At 44.4% G+C, this 20,994-nt stretch overlaps 1 protein-coding gene across 1 annotated transcript in view; it reads left to right on the plus strand.

The window, feature by feature from the left end:
• The first annotated feature begins 895 nt into the window (after positions 1 to 895).
• Positions 896 to 20,994, plus strand: part of LOC144132528 (cytochrome P450 2F1-like) — a 43,263-nt gene continuing 23,164 nt past the window's right edge. Inside the window, exons 1-4 of the mRNA XM_077665005.1 lie at positions 896 to 1,051; positions 14,063 to 14,299; positions 17,776 to 17,900; positions 19,254 to 19,360. Coding sequence (XP_077521131.1) covers positions 14,085 to 14,299; positions 17,776 to 17,900; positions 19,254 to 19,360 — 447 coding nt within the window. The 5' untranslated portion in view covers positions 896 to 1,051; positions 14,063 to 14,084. The remainder of the gene's footprint in view (positions 1,052 to 14,062; positions 14,300 to 17,775; positions 17,901 to 19,253; positions 19,361 to 20,994) is intronic.

The following is a 20,994-nucleotide window of genomic DNA, read 5'->3' on the forward strand; positions in this document are numbered from 1 at the left end:
TTATGGCCCTCGGCATCTGTCCAAAAACACATGGTTCGCTGCCGGTCGAGGCGGTCGCATTTCGATGAAGTCGGAATACATTTCTCTAGATACCCACGCACTGTGCGATGTCAATGCAGGTTAAAGAACTCCATGTGGTCGTGAATATCCGGGGCCGTCCACAACGGCGACGTTCATAGCCCGAGTCACTTTGGGACGTTAAAGCTCATAACCTAAACCAAGCCAACGAGGCTGCAAGGGCTTCGTCAACATAGTTCAGTTTTACGGGGTGCAAAACGACCGAAGGTTTTTGCAACACACGTCGTATGCGATCTGGCGAATTGATGCGCCGATGAGCGCTCTTCTATTCGCGCCTTTAAAAGAACGTGTTTTCGGTATAAAACAATTGTTCATCGTCAGAGCTCGTGTTCGTTCCTTGCTTTGTCTTCGCTTTTATTCGGGCTGTTATGTTCAAAATGGATTACTAGAGTACGTTGGGTCAATTACGGGCCCAACCCTTGGCTGTGGGACCCACTTTAATGGAATTCATTGACTAGAAGGTAAACAAAGTTTTTTTTGCATTGTATGCAACGATACCGACGATGTTTAACATGGAGACAAGACCGTTTCCTGGTGATGACCGTAAGATAAAATTGGTGGTTTGATGAAACGAGTGGGATCCGTGTTGCCAGGCGCTTAGCGGATACGCTGAAAAACGGAGTTGCCTTGATTCCGACGAATCTGTAGCTGGGTGCACAGCGTGGTATAGGAATCTAGCAACTTCCCGGATGCAGCTTTTAAAATGTTTTCTTGGAATACACGTGTTAAGCCACCGGAAGGCAATGCATCTTATGTATGTACAGGAAATGGGGACAGCTGCAGCTTTTAGTGTAGAGGCAACAACTGTACACAGCTTCTATTCTCACTGTCGATAGACTGCTTTCAGGAAAACTGAGTTTCTTTATTTTCCGTGGGGCCCTGTTGCCGTCAAGTGGACTCTGTTAGCGCCTATTCAAGATAGAACTCCCTGATCCACTAGACTGCTCGTCGCGTCGGCCGAACTGCGACGCTCGTAAGTTCGCCAGCTTCAACTTGCTGCATCATGTGTTGCCTGTACAATGAAAAATGAATTGCTTTAAACAAATAGACTAAAACCTATCCATTCCTTCATTGCTTCGTCATTTTATACTGGCGGACACGATGTAGAGCTGGCCATGAGGACACGAGAGCGAGAAAGCAGCGGTTTTCAACAAATTTCAGAAGTATTGCGCTGTGGCGGCTTAACCGTTCGATGCCTAGCGAATGACAGCTAATGAAGGGTGCGAAAATATGAAAAAAATTTATTTTTTGCGCGCGTATATATTTGCAGAAGCACACTTCCTCGCCGCAGCAAGCTAAATGTGTGAAATGTCGCAGAAGCAGGAGGCCTCCACAAAGCTTACATTATGCAAAATGAAACCGTAGTAGTAAAGCAGGCGAAAATTCATATGATTGTAATGCTGAACAAGCGGCTGATGGAATAGGGTTCAGGGTTGGTCTTAATAACGCCTGTGCTTGTTCTTAGCCGTCTAAAAAGCTGTCCTTAGATATTCGGAATTCATCAAACTCAGCTAAGCTTCTTTACGTTCAGTCACCTTCTTCGTAATGAATCTTGCTGCTTCTTGAAAAATTGTACACTTAATGGAGCATTAGTGACGAAATCTAGGAACTTCACACGTTTTATCCAACGTTTTTGATGCCAGAGCACTACAACGCTGACGTAACTCTTTGTTAACTGTGTGACTTGCTTTTGAGCGGCTGCACGCCGTGCTGCTTGGCTGCGCGTTTATCCGCCTGTATTTTGCATGAGGCATAAATTCCAGATCACCATTACAAGCAGTAGAGACGAGAGCGCGATACGAAGCTTTGATGTGAGGCTTCCGCGCTACTTGTAAAGGGTTGTCATCTATAGCCGGTGAGGCCGCCATGTGTTACACTCTTCGTACGAGTCGTTTTCAGAACGGCCTCTTGAGTTGAGCGGAAAAATGATTTTGATGAGAAAAAGGCGTTTGGGTAGAGTGGTCTTTCCGAGTCATATTTCGTGCGAGAACAGAGCGGAGGGCGAGCGGTTGAGTCGAAATTAAAATGCTGGTCGGACTGCAATAATGGCCTTTCTTAGAGAACATGTACTCACGGATGTATTGGGGTGCTGAGGCGGTAAGTATTATTTTCAAACCGCAGCGCTACTGAGAATCCATCTATCTGGTGAGATCTACAAACTTCTGCAGCAGTCGGGAACATGAAATTGCTTGCAATTTAGCTGGGTAGAGCGCAGCGTGGCACGGAAATGAAAATGATAGAGTGACGTAAAAATTTAACAGTGCAACAAAGTTTCGTATGATCTATAAAAGAAACAAAGAATTGCAGACACTCGCCAAATAGAAGTGATTGAAACTGACGTTTTGCAGACAGTTTGATTTCCTTGTTCGCCATAAAATGGGCATGGCTAGTGGCGTCTTCATCATAAGTGTATAATGCAGAGAATATTTGTACTGTTTGTTCATTCTTTAAAGCTGCCGTCATGCAACTTTATCACTTTGTTTGCGGATGCAAGACGCGACCAGATTTATCTCGATTGATCGCATCCAGGCGGAGCCGATTCTACGTTGTAACAAGAAAATTCAAACAGCGCTAGACAACAGGACAAGCATGGCGCTGAACACCACTCGCGAAACACACGCTGACCTCTGCATCTGGTCCGTAGTAAGTCCTTGAACAGTCTCGCCTGACGCCACCACTACACGGACCACTACACCTACTACGGACCAAATGCCGAGGTCAGCGTGTGTTTCGCGAGCGGTATTCAGCGCCGTGTTTGTCTCCTCCTCCTTCTCGTCGTGCTGTCTAGCGCTGTTTGAATTTTCTTGTTACCATGGAACACCAACTGGCCCAATCTGCTGTCCTTCTACGTTGTTCCAAAATGTTGTGGTAACTTTGCACGCCCTATCTCGAAGGTTTGCTATCACCTTTAAATGTTAAAATATTTTTTGTGATGACTTTTAAAAAATAATCAAATAAGAAATATCTGTCCTCTTTAACTGGCCGGTATGCTTACACAACAGGAAAACAAAACTTTAACAGCTGACGGGGCTCGAGGGCGAATCTATGTTACTATCTTAAGCGCCTTCTGCACATGGCACATTATTGCAGCGCTCTTCATACCTCCTGGATCAAAAGTCCAAGGAATGCCTATCTCATCATATCTTCATAGAAAGCGCAGGGAGATGTTCTTACAGGCTAGCAGGGGTTCGAGGTGTGCACAAAGAGTGGCGCGCTGTATGATCAGGACTGGCGTTGTGTCATCGAACGCGTGGTAAAAGAGCAAGTCTTTTTTGGCAATCCCCCATGCGGTTCTGTAAGGCTCACTTCATTAATGGTATGATAGGTGCATCATTTGCGATTCTTGGGGAAAGTAATTTTCGAGATTGTTGTTTAAAAAAAATAAATCACATCTCGTTGGGCAGGCAGAAGAGAAAACTACAACTACGCAAAACCATTGATTAGCATGAACCTATTAAAGCAACGTTGCCAAATGCAACCTTCACAATGTTGATCAGATGTTAAGCGGAATCATCCAAGGTGGAGTAAATTTGTAATAATAGAGTAATTGTAATTTTTAAGGGAAATTGTAAGGGAGGGAGGAAAATATACGGGAAATTTGTAATTTGACCAAAACTCTTTCTACTAGTTATTGATGAATTCTCTCTCGCCCTACCATAAGCTAGCAGTCATAATTAGCTCAGTTGGTAAAGCGACTGCTCCGGTCAAGTGGCGGTCCTGGGGTCAAATCCCGGACTAGGACGAATTTTTCATTAACTACAAAGTTTCTAAGAAGGCTGTACAGCTTTCCTTTGTAGCCGTATGACTGCGCTACGGTGGATTCCAATGAATAATTGCTCCCTTATTACAACGTTCACAAGATTTCTAGTAACAATGATATGTACTAAAAATGAGGATGTTTATAGAAGCTACGTATTTTCACCGATGGGATCAGATGACATCCACGTTCCAGCCATGGGGTGACTTTAATGGCTGACACCCAGCCTGTTACGAAACTTGGTGTAAGTGACAAAAGGATTCAGCTTCAAAGCTTATCTTCCGGGCACCCTCAGCCCCTGCAGCATTTCGCGTCTTTGCACGTATATATATATATATATATATATATATATATATATATATATATATATATATATATATATATATATATATATATATATATATATATATATATATATATATTGAACAAAATATCATGAGAAAGTATCATCGTTAGGGTGAGCTTATCGACGGCAAATTCCTAACTGATGACGGCATTCTATGTTGGGCAAAAAACTTTAATTAATGCTGAGGACAAGTAGAAGTTGGCGCGTGCATCAAAGAGGTAGTGCGTTCGGACCCAGAATGGGCTTATTTCAACGTAAACAGATATTGTTTTTCAAACTAGAAAAGATAAAAGACGAAATAGAGGTTTGGCCACCAGCGGTAGAGTTGGCAAATCTCATGCGGCATCGCCACTGATTTTCATCGCGAGGGTACGCAGCAGCTACGCTGCACTGCCTTTCCTTTCAAAACGGCTCATCCAGTCATTTTCGGCAAGGGAATCAGGAATGTTAGTGAAGTGGCGGAATCATTTTTTATTTCAGTTTTCTCTCCAATAAAGGAGGCTTCTGCTCCCAAACAAGCGACAATATAGCGAGAAAGAGACACATAATCAATTTTTGCAGATAACCTTATTTGGATTGAGTGCTCCTCAGTGCGATTTTGACACAAGATACGAGCTTAGCGATTAATAGCGACATAAATAATAAGCTCCTGTTTTTTTTTTGTCGCATGAGAGATTTGTAGCTGTCGCTATTTCTTCAGTGATATACGTGGTGGGAAATGAGTCATACATAGTAGGAACACATAAAAAACACACAGAAAAACTGGGACAAGTTGCGATGACTCGCCTTTTCTTGTCCATAAATAGAGTAACATACAAGCTTCAAAATTTGTCAAATTTTTACCTTTTATGGTCTGCCGACATAATGCCTGGTATTGCACTCATACAAAATAAAACGCTCATTTTGAAAACGAACTCACACATGTGTGTGGGCATGATGTTTATCGGTGTAACTGCTACCAAAGCAGAGATCAAAGGAGCGTAAGCTTACAGAGAAAATAGACTTGGTACGCAAAGTTTACAGCAGCTTCTTCCGTCGGCCAAACACAAGTAGACGTTGCACGTCCGAGGGCCCTTCAGTAACACACCGATATTCAACATCGGGCAGCGCTCAGGCGCTCCCAGCTTAGAGGTACTGCTGCCCTGCAAGCTGATGATGGCTAATTTTTAGGGCTCAGAAACAGGTTTTGCCAAAGAGGGACGTAACATGAGGTGTTTATATGAACGCAAAGACATATTTTCCAGGCATTTCCGAAGAGTTTTTCTGCAAGCGTTTCCGATGGGTGCTTTAGGCAAGGCTCCTTTCCGTTCTGTATCACAGCACGTCCATCAGAGTGAAGTGCGAAGTGCTTCACAAACTGGAAGTAGGTTCATATTTTCGTGCCCTGGCATAAAATTCTTCGAAATAAGGCAGTAATTATTCATTGCCGTCTGGCGAAGCGCAGCCGTACGACTACAAAGTAAAGCTATACAGCTTTCTCTGAAACTTCGTAGTTTAAGAAAAATTCATTCTGGTCCGAGGTTCACACCCGGGACCACCGCTTCACCGGAGCAGTTGCTCTATTAACTCAGCAAACCAAGATGGCAAGGTTATGGTAGGGCGAGAGCGAATTGATGAAGAACTTGAAGAGAGAAGAGTGTTGGTCGAATGTTTAGGGGAATCCTCCAGGATGGTCTAGATTTGAAAAAAAGAGAGTAATTACTCATTGACTTTTTGGCATTGGCATTGGTTTGAATTCCCCTAAACATTTGACCATAACAACCTTCATACACGCCTCTTTCTATGCTCCACCTAGCAGTTCAAATGTCGCAGGCGAATCTTTTTCCGTTTCTGCAAAAAGCGTGCATAAAAGTACTGGAAAAATAACCGGCGAAGGGAGCTGCGCACAGCAGATGTGTTCTCACTGCCCTGATCCTAACTGGATGAGTTGCTAATTTTAAGAGCGTGAGCTCTTACTCATCACGTTTCGAGATTTCATGGGGTCTGCTACTGGATGGATGGATGGATGGATGGATGGATGGATGGATGGATGGATGGATGGATGGATGGATGGATGGATGGATGGATGGATGGATGGATGGATGGATGGATGGATGGATGGATGGATGGATGGATGGATTGATGGATGAATGGATGGATGGATGGACGGACGGATGGACGGATGGATGGATGGATGGAGGGACGGACGGACGGACGGACGGACGGATGCATGGATGGATGGATGGATGGATAAGGGTGAACCTTTAAATCGGGTGGTGGCTCAAGCCACCTAGCCATGATTTATGAAATTTTACTCTTGTCTTGATTTTAGCCACCAATCAGATAACCTTATTTTATTTTTATTTATTTTATTTATTCAATACTGCCAGCCTCCATTTGGTGGCCAAGGCAGGAGCGGTACAAGGATACATCGTACATCGCGAAAAAACAAAGCAAGTAAAAATGCGGATAAAGAAGCAAACGCTAACACACAGGGTTTTATAGAAAGACAAAGAGCAAAGTTAAATGCACTCGGTTACCTAAAATACAAACGAAAGCAAACAAAAGAGCATGAACGAATACACTGCTCTTAAAATGACGATATGACAGCAGATAAAAAAGACTTCTGTTCTGTCGAACGGACCACGTCACACGGAAGCCCGTTCCATTCCAATATCGTTCTTCGAAAAAAAGAAAACTGATACGCTTTCGTTCGGCACCGTGGCACCATGATTGTCAAATTGTGTTTATTGCGCGTTGGTCGTGAAGTGTTGTATGCCATGTAGGTCTCAAAATGAATGTTTGTTAAGTTATTAACAATCCCATGCAACATTTTTAGTCGGTGCAACTTGCGACGAGATTGAAGTGTCTGCAGTTCAGATTCCCTCAATAGATTAGTAACCGAAACGTGCCTTCCATATGCGTTGTAGATAAATCTAAGCGCCTTCCTTTGAACGCCTTCAATGCGCTGTACATCTACTTGGGTGTGCGGATCCCAAACCACATCTGCGTATTCCAGTAATGGCCGTACGAGTGCAGTGTAAGCTGCTAATTTAGTTTTAGATGTGCAGTGCTTTAGACGATTTCTTAACAGCCAAAGCCTGTTGGACGCCTTTGAGACTATATGCCCGATATGCGAACTCCAACTCAAGTTGCTATTGAATACAACCCCCAAGTATTTGTATTCGTTTACGGGGGAGACAGCTGCACCGTTTATTGTGTATGTGTAATTAAGAGCGCACTTTTTACGCGTAAATGTCATTTTTGACCACTTAGACGTGTTTAGTGACATTTGCCAGACTAGGCACCACCTTGAGACCTCTGAAAGGTAGTCATTCAGCACATGTTGATCCTCCGCATTTTGAATAGGCAGATATACAACGCAGTCGTCAGCGAAAAAACGGCACCGTACAGGGGAGTCGAAGTTTAAGTCGTTTAAGTAAATAAGGAACAATAGTGGACCGAGAACAGAGCCCTGGGGTACTCCTGAGAGAACTGGAGCTGGCACAGAATTGGAACCTGAGATCTGAACGTACTGGTGCCGTTCAGAGAGGTAGCAATCTAGCCATTGAACAAGACTCTGATTTTGTAATTGATGTTTGAGCTTTATTATTAGATTACAGTGCGAAACGCGATCAAAGGCCTTCGCGAAGTCGAGAAATATTGCATCTACTTGCCCACCCTTATCAATGCATGCCAAAAGTTCATTGGTTGTGTGAATTAGTTGTGTTATGGTGGACAGGCCACGCCGAAACCCATGCTGGTTACTAGAAAAGAAGTTACTACTTTCTAGAAAAGAAATCAAGTGCTTAAAAATGAAATGCTCCATAACCTTACCCGAGGTACAAAGGAGTGAAACTGGCCTGTAGTTGTTTAGACAAAGTTTGTCACCCGATTTGTGGATAGGGATGACCTTTGCAGTCTTCCAGTCAGCCGGAACTTCTGAATTTAGAAGACTTTCATTGTAAATGATGACAAGATATTTCGCGCACCATTCTGCGTAGCGGGAGAGAAACGCATTTGGAATGCCATCGGGCATTTGGAATGCAATGTCGTAAGGATCCTTATTTTCTCTGTTATTCAAACGAATTTTACTAACTGTATCCTTCTTCTTTGTTAAGTGTATCCAAAATTTGTGTGGGTCTGTGGTGAGAAAGTTATGCATTTTAACGTTAAAAAAAGTGTACTTAGACTGTTTAATTTTCATGCGCAACTCTGTGCGTAGTGACTGTAGGGAAATGTGCCCTGTTTTAAATCGCTTGGATCCTAGACGCTTGATACGTCGCTTGAGCTGGAGCAGTTCGCGAGTAATCCAGGGACTACTGCGATTCATTTTTCTAAGTTTTGTCGGCACGTATCTTGTGATACATTTGTGTACAATAAACTTGAAGTGCACTTGAAGTGCAATAAACTTTCGTCTAGGGCATTGTTGAAGTCAAGAAATGGTTTTTTTAACTCAGGGACAGGCGGTCGCATCATGTTACTTTTGAAGAGTACAGCTTTGTGATCAGAAATTCCTGGTATGATTTCAACGGAGAAGCCAAGTTTTTCAATAGTATCGGTAACAAACACAAGGTCTAGAAGGGAGCTTGAACCTGATGCAGTACGTGTCGGCCCCTGCACGACCTGCTTTAAATTAATTGTAAAGGCGATATCAAGCAAAAGATCAAAATGTTGACATGAAGCTACAGTACGCAGAAGTTCCCAGTAGATTTTTGGTAAATTAAAGTCACCACACATCATTACATAAGCATATTTTTTAACATGTTCCAACAAAAATTCGTGCAGTCGTTCTAGAACCGAGACGTCTGCATCCGGGGGTCTATGCACAGAATCAATAAAAATGTTCAAATTGTTAAACCGAAGCAATATCCAAACCATTTCGATGCCTGTATTATGAGGAATAACTGTGTAATCTAATCCCTTTTTTATAGCTATGGCTACGCCCCCTCCCCGTCTGCTACGGTCGTGCCGTACTATCTCATGAGTGTTGGGTATTACTTCTGAATGAGGAATAGCTTCGTTCAACCAAGTCTCGGTTATGATTGTGATGTCAGCGTCGTGTGTGATAAGAAGACCTTCTAAGTCATCCCATTTATTCCATATGCTTCTGGCATTAATGTTCAACAAAGAAAAAGGGCCCGCAGTGGGGCGGACTTTGAGGCATTGGTTGGGTAACTTCACAGTCTGCGCATGTCTGTGATATTTGCGAGCGTCCGAACAGACTGGTCAGGGATCATTTACGGGCACTGTTTCCTCGAGAGTTTCGTCCCATCGGAACAGTTTTCCGTTGATCTTTATCTTGTCAAAAAAGAGCCCCACCTTCGCACCATTTGCTTTGTGCTGTTGGGCGCTGTTCCAAAGCTTCTTACGTATCGACTGAACCCGTGGCGAAAAGTCTTCCGAGATGACGTATTTCGTGTTTTTTAGCTTGCTGCAATTTTGAAGGATCCTTCTCTTGTCCCTTCCGTTCAACAGTTTAAAGATTAGTGGGCGGCATTTTTTTTCCGCAGGTCTTCCAAGTCTGTGAATTCGCTCGATAGCTACATTAGGCACCTTCAGTATGTCGTTGAGAATTTTTTCAGACACAATTGCCTCTAGGTCCTCGTGCTGCTCTTCATTATTTTCTGGCACACCGTAGACAATTAGATTATTTCTCCTGCTTCTGTTTTCTAAGTCGTCAACCTTACGAAGCAAAGTTTCCACAGTTTTTTGCATCTCGTCGACTCTCTGTGAATAAGATGTAACAGTAGAAGTCAATCCGTCCAGTTTTCCTTCGATAGCAGCTATCCTGTTATTTGTTTCGCCAAGTTGTTGATGTACTGACTGCGTGGTTTGCTTTAGGACATTCAGTTCAGCCAGAATTTGTGTAAACATAGTTTCAGTGCCAGGTCCAGGATTAAGTTCGACGTCACCACAAGAACAAAGCAAGTCCACGAAACAATGGTAAGTCGCCAAAAGCACTACGCTCAGGGGCCGTGGGCACGGCAGAAGCAAAAGAAAGGCATCATCGCTATGGTAAACGTGGACAGGACGCTTGTCCCTCACCTGGATAAGAAACAAGAAGGGGCTTGTAAGACGCATATTCCTTGAGCTTCCGCCGCGCCCACTGACAAGGCTGCACCGCAGGTCCGTCTTTATACCCGTCGGAGCTGGTGACGTAGACGATGGTGGCTGGTGATAATCAGCGTGTGGTAGATTCCAGGCGGGCAGGTCCGGATTTTCAGTTCCGCAGGTGTTTTCCGCTGACTGGTTGGTCAAGAAAACGTGATGCTCGGTCGCTTCGACAGGAAAACCGAAGCATATTTCGCCTGGTGAAAGCTTCACAGCGATGAAGTGCACGGCCTGGATAAGAAACAAGAAGGGGCTTGTAAGACGCATATTCGTTGAGCTTCCGCCGCGCCCACTGACAAGGCTGCACCGCAGGTCCGTCTTTATACCCGTCGGAGCTGGTGACGTAGACGATGGTGGCTGGTGATAATCAGCGTGTGGTAGATTCCAGGCGGGCAGGTCCGGATTTTCAGTTCCGCAGGTGTTTTCCGCTGACTGGTTGGTCAAGAAAACGTGATGCTCGGTCGCTTCGACAGGAAAACCGAAGCATATTTCGCCTCGTGAAAGCTTCACAGCGATGAAGTGCACGGCCTGGATAAGAAACAAGAAGGGGCTTGTAAGACGCATATTCTTTGAGCTTCCGCCGCGCCCACCTTCGCTTGGTTACTTCTACCCTGCTTAAAATCTACTTTCCCTTCACTGTCCTTAAACCCCAATGCCTTGGATAAATCAGCCCCGCTGCTTTCCACTCTAGTGTGAAGCCCTTTACAGAAAATTATCAACTGTTCAGCCGTTTCCTCCTCCTCTCCGCATGCAAAGCACAACGTGTATATCTCGTGGTATCTCACTCTATTTGTCTTTGTCCGCAAAACTCCCGTCCTGGCCTCAAACAACAAAGAGCTTCCCCTACAATTATCATAGATATTTTCTTTGACATTTTCCTGCTTAAAGATCCTGTATGTTCCCAGTGCCGATATCGTCAGCATCTCTGTTTTCCACAGAGCTCTCATTGTTTCTTTAACCTTTTTCGTAACCGATAATTGCTTATTTGCCCCCTACTGCGGTCCAGATATTTGCTTGTCAATTTTCTAGTTCGCTTTCTCTATTTCGTGTCAACATTCCTTATGTACAGGAATCTGAAAACGTTCCTAGCCCACTGCTTTTCCCCCATTTTTTTCAATCACTCCTCAAATGTCATCTTACTGCTCTCGAACGACGGCCATCCCATATCCCCCTGTACACCCGCCCCGCCCTGTACACCCTGATTTGGAGTATTGCCATGTGCTGCCAAAGCTAGCCTCCTTACGACGCTTTGTTATATTTCTAACCTCTCTTGAACATCTGGTCTCATGCATAGGACCGCATTACCGAAAGTCAGGCTAGGAACTATCTCCCTTTTCCAGTTACCTCTAACCACTTCATACCTACTGTAATTCCACAGTGCCCTATATTTCATGACAGCTGGATTCCTACTAGCTTTATTCATTACATAATTTCCTGCTCTGTCAGATGCTCAGCACAGTTATTTACCCACGCCCCAAGATACTTGTAATGATCCATTACTTCTAGCTTGAACTCCTGTATTTTATGCTCGCCGACCTCAATATTAAACATCATGACTGCAGAGTTTTCCTCACTAAACTTGATATCTAATCTATCTCACTCTGTACAACAAATGTCTATCAACTTCTACAAATCTTCCTTGTTGTCAGCCATTAGCGCTATATCATCCGCGTACATTAGTCCCGGTAATGACTGTTTAATCCATTCTCCTTGCTTGAAAAAAGGAAGGTTGAATCCTAGTCCTCTCCTCTCTAGCTTGGTCTACAACCCTTGCAGGCACAACATGAACAGCAAAGGAGACAGAGGACATCCTTGACTGAGCTGCCGCTGTATCTCCACAGGCCCTGATACAATTTTTCCCAATTTATAAGCTCTCTGTAACCATTATATATACCTTGTAAAAGATTAATTACTCTAACTTTCACATCCAATGTGCTCAGTATAACCCACAAATACTCTTCTATAACGTTGTCGTAGGCTCCCCTAATATTCAGAAATGCTAACTATAGGGGCCTGTGTTCTTTTTCAGCAATCTCTATACACTGCGTCGATGAAAAGAAATTGTCCATAACCTCCTTTGTTTCCGAAACCCATTTTGTAGCTCCCCTAGCACCCCCTCGCCCTCCACACAAGACTGCAATCTGTCCATTATAATCTGCACCACCATCCTGTAAACCACAGATGTCGCTGTTATGGGACGGTAGTAACGTCACCTTGAGCCACCCTGAGATCACAGCGCCATACGGGGCAGCAACTACTCAACACGTTTCGAGATTTCGTGGGGTCTGCTACCCGCCATCTGTGGCAGCAACTAGAAAACAACACATCTCGCATTGAGACTTGTAGCGCCATTTATAACAGCATTCCAGAAACAACCATCTGCCGAGTTTTGGTGGGGACGTGACAGTCTAATATCGTGTATACAGGTGGAACTATGTGAGTATGACGTAAGGGGACGAAATGGTGGCATGGTTTTGTGTTGTCAAATCCAAGAGGACGGCCATGGCGGCAATCCAACACGCTTCCAAGGGGAGGCTCTTATGTTCCATCCATCCATCCGTAATGAGCTGTCTCCCTCGGGAGCTCCTCACAGATGCGCTCGTTGCGCCAATACGTTCACTACCACAATGTGTTTCAAGAAGGACATGGATGTACCTGCCTTTATTCTCATCATATCAATTCTAGTAAACCAAATAACTAACGCTCGTTACTTCAAGGTCTTCCAGACGGTGGCGGTCTTTTTTTTGCGCAGCTACGCTTGTCGATTCGTTGGGCGCGGCGCAAAATGAACGTCACACCAGTTCCACACATTTGGCTTATCTGAAGATGCTCTCAATTTTTTTTTGTCGCCCTTTTGTCTTCGGACATATTCCTGACCCGTATTTGCGAATCATGACCGCTGTAGTCAAAGCACCATAAAACATCCAAGAGTCCAAACATATAAAGAACAGCTTTCACGTCGTCCCCATTTCCAGCTTTAAACTGCATGCTCATAAAGTTTTAACTCAGTACACAAGTGCGACAGCGAAAAGTGCACTAAAAGTTAAGTAACAATAAAAATTTCAAATTGCTAGTTTAGAAGTCACATACGCACAATCCATACATATGTGCAGATGGAACTTCCATTACTCACATATGTTACTTTTATCGAATTACGGGCAATCCGTTTATAAATAATATCAAAGACAAGTTGTAATTTTCTCATCAAAGACTCCATTTTGTAGACGAAATCCTATACTCCTACTGCGCATTTTTTTCATAACTAACTAAATATATGCATTTCCGGCGCCATTATAAATGTGGCGAGAAGGCTATATTGCGCAAGGCTTATTCATGTGCAACGACATGAATTTCTTGTGCCGTCACATCCTTTTGTGCATGGAGAGAAGAGGGGTAAGCTTGCCCCTTGGATGACTGAAAAGTATTGATAAAAAATAATAGGGACAAAACCAGCCCAGGAGGGCTAAGCTATATGACACAACTATAAATAGCAACATTTTGAAAGCTGAGAAGCAAGTCATTATGCACGGTGAAGCATTGCCTTGGGTGAAATACGCGCGTATGATATGGACTGTGAAGAAAAAAGAGGCGTCTCCTCATCAAATACAAAATGCCTGATAGTATCTGTCAGATGTACTGTGCTTTTAAGACCGCCTTATTACGGTTATTGCTCAGTGCTTGTCTTTTGTGGTTCGGAAGATAGCATCATTATCCTTACTGTCGATGCCGAGCATTGTGGATACTCATTACACCCGAATGTGTAATTTTTCTTTTAATTCACTACCCAGGACCACCAGGAAATCCAAAGCCATGTCACTAGTGGTCCTTGTCGTGACGTTCGCACTATGCGCGCTGCTGAAGCTGGTCTTGGAGCGCCTACAGAGAAAAAAAAGCTTCCCGCCCGGAACCAGGCTTCCTCCGATGCCTCCGAGAAGCTCCATACGCGGTCATGAGGAGTTGAATCTTAAAAACTTCCACTTTGCGAAAGGCATGGAATGGGCCAAGGAATACGGGCCCGTTTACAGGTAACTCTTGCTGCTATCAGGGCGCACCGCAGATGCAGAGTTGAGCATTTCACTTGAAGAGGCAGATGTAACTGAACAATGGAGTTCTGAATAAACTGTTGAGTTTGGTGTGCAGCTATATTTTCCAGTAACCACTTTAAGGTTTCATTGCCTTGTGTCCGCGCAGTTGTTGTTTGTGGTCTATTTTGTTCCGGCTATGGCTAACAAAGAACCTGGATTAGGAGTTTCTGGCTTGAAAGGGGGGGCTTACAACTTGAAGCGACACAGAAGAAAGAAGTGGTCAAAATATGTTTAAGAAATATCACTTGTAGCTTTGTTTCTCGCCCTGGTACGTCCACCTGTGCAAGGGTACGAATAGCAGGATACGGAGGTTTTCGATATCCAGGGGTAGGTTACAGAGTTACCCCTTTTTAACCTTTATTTAAAATTAGCTAATGCTCATGCCTTTCCCTAGTGCGCTTTCTGAGCGCGGCTGCTCCAGCACACGAACCGTCGGCTACAGCGTACGGAGTACGCAGTAGGGAACGGAAGCGGCTCTGGGTTTCGACTTGGGCAGCGCGAACAGCGTTCAGCCGCCGTTGAGCCTCGCCTCGGAAAATTGGTATGTGTGAAAAGGAAATGGCGCAGTATCTGTCTCACATCCCGGTGGACACCCGAACCACGCCGTAAGGGAAGGGATAAAGAAGGGACTGTGAGAAGAAAGGAAGAAAGAGGCGCCGTAGTGGAAGTCTCCGCAATAATTTCGACCCCCTGTAAATCTTTAACGTGCAATGACATCGCACAGCACACGGGCGCCTTTGTGTTCCTCCTACATCGAAACGCTGCCGCCTCGGTCGCCTTCAAACCCGGGTACTCCGGATCAGTAGCCGAGCGCGGTAACCACTGGGACACCGCGGCGGGTAGGCCAGCGCGTTTACAGCGCGCACTACTCTGGCGAGCGACGCATACCTTACCAATGACATCATAGGCGAGCAGACGACAGCGCGAGCTACTCAGGTGGCGCGGGTGACCTCCACACAACCTGCCTTCACTCTATCTCCGTACTCTCCTTCTCCGCTTTCTCCCTCGCGCTGTCTACGCAATCGCCGTCTTTCATTCGCCCTGAGCCCCACGCTGCGGGTTCTTCAGGCCTAGTCCAAGCAATACCTCTTTTGTAAATAGTATAAATAAATCTGTTATATAACCACCACCGCCACCATACCACGCTCGGTTAGAGCAACGGCAAGGCAGGCTGCGCAATCCGGGAACAGGCTCTAAAAAGCGGTGCTTTAAAAACAAAAACGACTCGCTACTCAGGGGGCAAAGTTGCGCAGTTTACGACGGATCCTTTTGTTGAAATTGTGGATAGCCCAGGTGTAAAAAACTTCGCACGACCCCAATCAAAATGTGTCCCCAAGGTCACGAGTAGTACATGACTGGCGAACAGTTTCCTTGTAATCAAGCGACCGAGTGCAAGCGATTCCACGTAGGCACGTGTATCCGGCCGCGGGACTCAATGGATTCTTTTTGTTGTGTTTTGTGTTTGTATACGGTTTATGGCTGGCAGGTGGTTTATTACGTTTACCGTTCCAAAGCGGCTGAGGCTACGAGGGACGCCGTAGTGGAAGGTTGCGGAAAATTTCGACCACCTGGGGTTCTATGGTATCGCTGCGTTTATTGCAGCGCGCTTAGAAAACGGGAAAAAGTTTGCACCCCTAACGTCGAATCAAGTCACAATCTTGTGTGCAATGTGCTGTGCTGACGCAACGCGTTTGACCAGAATATATGGGTAGACTAATCTAGAGCGGCGCTGTTTAAAACAGGAGGAAAACTTAGTTTATAACTTGAGGAAAACTAGCACGTTTAACCTAAACGGGCAAAAAAGGTTAGGTGCGTAGTACCGAGCGAAGTTTGCTCTCATTAAAACGGAAAAAAGAGGACAAGGACACGAGGCATCGTTGTGAAACGATTGACACCTGGAAAGAGCCCATATGTGAGCCGTGTCGCGACAGAAAGAAGAAAATGACAAAAAAAGAACCCACAGATGTAAAACGTTGATCTCCGCAAACACAATTTCACAAACAGGCATGTCACATCCATCCTTTCTAATATCATTTGCAGAATTGCGTTTGAGGTTTTGATACCATGTTTGTCTTTTGTTTCTAATTTGTTTGTGTTGCTGTCAGTTGCAGTATACACCAGGGTTTTTTTGGTGTACCACTCCGTCCTGCCAGACGCATGCCATGTGTCCTTGCCTTTTTTTTTCGCCGTGATAAAATGTGCTTGACTGTTCCTGTCTCTATACAAAACTACGTTCGTGTTTTCGTAGTTGTAAGCAGCGAAACTCCTCATTCATGATGTTCCAACAAGCTCAATTGCGGGCGGTTGTTGATTGCAGGTTGACGGCCGCCATATTTCGCACTAAGCTTTTATCCTTAAGTTCATGCAGAACTTCGTATAAAACCCGGGTTTCTCTATACTGTATCCCTTAAAACCTTCATATCAGTTACGTTTAAATTGCTCCCCTGGAAAGGGGAATTTACTGTGGTTTACGTGCAATTTTAAATCGTTGCCTTTTCTAGCTACAGAATAAAATTCCATTTCAAGGCAAAACTAGATTCCAGGCTGTTTTGCAGGAAGGTGCCATCGACGGCGGAACACCGGAATGTCCAGTGAGACAAAAAATACATAAATTCCAAGTACCCCCGTTGGCGTGATTGTTAAGAAAGACAATTGCATTGGTACCTCTCGACGGTTGCGTCGGAAACCGTAGGTAGGACAAAAGGAATGTTGTTCGGGTGTCGGATGAACTTTCGGAAACTATGTTATATATAGCACTTACGGGCACTCTTTGCGAAACGTTTAGAGCGCAAGGTGTCTGGTTCTGGGCAATGCCTTTTTTTCTCTTTAGGAATCGCCAGCGTTCCTAGCCGCTTGAATGTGAGAGTACGAACTTCCAGCCTACATCACCATTCTCGCTGTTCTAAAGGTGGCGTGTTTTGAAATGAAAAAGAAAATTGGTTTTTCAGGGAAGGAAATGACCCAGTAACTGTCTCACTTATCACGGTATACACCCGCACCGCACCGTAAGGGAAGGAATAAAGGAGGGAGGGAAAGAAGAAAGAGGTGCCGTGGTGGAGGACTCTGGAATAATTTATACCACCTGGAGATATTTAACGTGCACTGACATCGCACTGCACACTGGCGCCTTTTTGCGCTTCGCCTCCATCGAAACGCGGCCTGCGCCGTCGGGTTCGAACCCGGAACCTTCGGCTCAGTAGACGAGCACCTTAACCACTGAGCCACCGCGGCGGGTGGCATGTTTTACGCGCTAGAGAATTGCGACACTAGATACGCGACTGGGAATTCAAGGCTTTTTTTATGAACAGCAGAAATAGTGCTAGTTCAAGAAATGCGTCGCCTCAATAGCCTGACCACAGTGCGCTGGAGTCTATATAAGCATCATTGTTTTAATGCATACTTCTTTTCCTGTGCAGGTTAAACCTCAACTTCACCGACGTGGTGGTACTGAGTAACGTAAAAAGCATAAAGAACTTCTGCAAGAACACTGACGGGCTTTACCGTTCAGGCTGCTTTGTTGTGGGTCGGGACTTCTGTAAAGGTAAGTGTCTGGGAAACGAGCGTAAAGCCGCACACGGTTTAGTACTTAAAATTGAACAAAAAATGAACGAAAAGTTCCACAGGAGGACTACAAGAATCGATAGCGTTGCAAACAGAGCGAACTGGGAACTTCATTTCGGTTACCAAATTATTCACAGCATCCCCTATCCACATTGCTTTTGATGGCTGCTGGGTTGCTTCGCTTAAACGCACGTAATGTGGCTATGAATTACAAATAGTCACGCTTTGTAAATGGTATAATTTTCCCACATTGTCTCCGCTTTCCCTAAATCGCTTAAAACGAGACAGATATTTCAAAAAACGCCAATAGACTCAGTTTGTCAAGCTAATAGCTACCACAACTACTGAGGTTGAAAAAGCTGATCATACAAAATCAGCACCAATGAGCAGACGTTTTATGTAATGTCAGTTTATAAAAGGGCTTCAGCATTAATAACAACCTGAGAGTCGTCGGTTGTCATGTTTTCTTGAGTTTTAAAAATAACTGACGACAACGCGAAAAGAATAAGTCTCTAATACCTCCATTAGGCTCAATTATGCAAGTGTGCATTGTTCAGAGTGGTACCATCAGCTTCAGATGAAACGCGAATAGGGTAACAAAAGCAAGAAAGCAAAAATAATGGCTCCTGAGGAGCAGACAGGAATGTATTCTAATAACTCTCCATGCACTAGTCTTTCCGCCATCGAAGACAAATCCAGATACGCTGGTACATAACCTTTCTCAACTATAAGCTTCTATTCTTGCTGTTGTCGTTTAAGCCACCGCCTTCAAGTTTTTGACGCAGAGAGAAGAGTGTTGTGGAAAACGTTCTAGCGGGATGGTAGAATCAGGAATGAATTGACAAATTGTCAATTCGTCATTCCCGAGCACATGAGAAAATACTTATCCTTTTCTGGGAGATGAACGCTGTGTTCAGTACTAAAGAAAGCTGTTTTTTCGGCAGTGATGCTTCGTCGGAATAAGTGATGAGCGTTGCCCACAGACTAAAAAAGGCGACCATTTTATATCATTCTGATGAAAATTCGCATAGCGTGTCCTTCCTTCCTTCTCTAGCATCCTTATTTTAGAGCGAAATGTATTTTTTTTTTACAGGAAGCCGATCAGGGTATGCTTTAGAGCACCTGCTAAAATTATGTTATAAACGTTTTTTTCAGTGATGCTACAGCAACCATGAAGTTGTTGATAATAAACAGAAATGATGTTATTAGGGGAAGTTTCAATATAATCACAAACGCAGAATAAATAGTGCATTTCGCACTGAACTGAATAAATTAAGCTAAAGAAGCGAGAAATACCTGATCGCCTCAATATATTCAAATCTCTTTCTTCAAGGACTTGCGACTCTGAACGGCAACTTATGGGCAGCCAACAAAAGGTACTGCATGAGCGTGCTGCGTGACCTGGGATTCGCTAAGACGTCCATGGAAGAACGAATGATGGTGAGAACCCTCTTTTCAATACGGCACAAGGTTCTAAGTTAATATTGTGGCGGTGATATCCTGGCTGAGTGGCTGTAGAAGGAGTAGCTCCTAGAAGTCAGTCTGGCCGTAGTCTTCTGAAAGGTGCTTACTGCTCGCGTTCTGTATAGACTCACTCCTAAATGTTAATTAGAGACCAGCTTTTATTAACGAGGTGCACCAGAATGTGATACACTCTCTCTTATCACAAATATTTGAAAGACATGATGTAGCTAGTGAAGCTCTACTTTAATAGCCCATATTTTGAAGGTGAACATGTGCAATTTCCAAATATCTTCTATGAAAAGGCAAAGTGTCAGGAAATTTTGCAGGGTTAGATAGTTCATTGTCGCAGATAACAGAACTAATAAAACTGCTCGAAGAAAACGGGGGCCTCCCATTACCGAAGCAATTACCCCTGTCCTATTGATTCCACCGGTCGCATGGTGCCTGTATTAGAGTTTCTTGTCTCGAGCGGTTTAATGCTGTCGCGAGTGAACACTGGCACTACGAGCTAGCTCCATTAGAAGCGTACCACCCATGTTCTCCCTCAAGCTACATTGAAAAAAAACTCTTGTGTGCAATCCTCTGTAGATCGTATGAATGCGTAGCGCATAACGCTCGTTTATGTGAGGTTGACACTAATATTCGTTATGTCGGAGGTTGTATACTTATGTTCGTTATATTCCATGTCAACACACTAATTTCGCTACATTTGAGGTTCACACATGAAAGTCCCATTGTATCCGAGATTTACAAGGAAAGCTCGTGATATGCGAGGTGGCAGATTAAGGTTTTTTTTATATCCGAGGTAGTATACTAGGTTCGTGTAGGTAGTGTATACTTAGTTATGTAGCATCGCTTCCTTGGAGTAATCATCGATCGTCATCTAAAATGGAGCCCACATGTCACGTACATGAAAAGGCGACTGACATCGATCGTTCACATTCTCTCCTGTCTCGGAGGGAAGTCGTGGGGAGCATCAATGCACTCGATGCTCCAGCTGTACACCGCATTATTCAAGGGATTCCTTCGGTACAGTATCCCTGCGCTAGGAAACTTGAGGAAAACGAACATACGGTGTCTGCAAAGTGTTCAGGCTCAAGCTCTGCGGACGTGCCTAGGACTGCCAAAATGCGCGTCTACAGCCGCAACAGTACTCACCGCTCAGGAGAATCCAGTGACTGCCTATGTCACAATCGAAGCCTTGAGAGCGCATATTCGTCACCTCCCTCGGATTCCCACGCACCATCTTACCAGTCTTCCTGCTAACCGGCCGAGTACATCGTTTGCGAGAATTATTGATGCCCATCGCGACTTCCTACCAATCCAATTTACACCAGCCTCTAGACCGTCTTCTCCATTATGAAGTCTGCACCAACGTAGCGTGCTTCTTTCCATACCAGAAATCAAAAAGAAGGCTGATTTATCATCGACAGCATTAAAACAGACCATTCTAAAATATTTGCATGAGAAACAAGGACACCGACTGCACGCATACACCGATGGCTCTTTGACCCCTTCTAGTTCCTCGGGCTCCGTAGTAATCCTCGTAAGAACCGTAGTTAAGAAAGCGAAAACATCCCATCGGACTTTATCGACTGGAGCAGACATTA

Source organism: Amblyomma americanum, chromosome 5 (assembly GCF_052857255.1).
Source record: "Amblyomma americanum isolate KBUSLIRL-KWMA chromosome 5, ASM5285725v1, whole genome shotgun sequence".
Taxonomy (NCBI): Eukaryota; Metazoa; Arthropoda; class Arachnida; order Ixodida; family Ixodidae; genus Amblyomma; species Amblyomma americanum.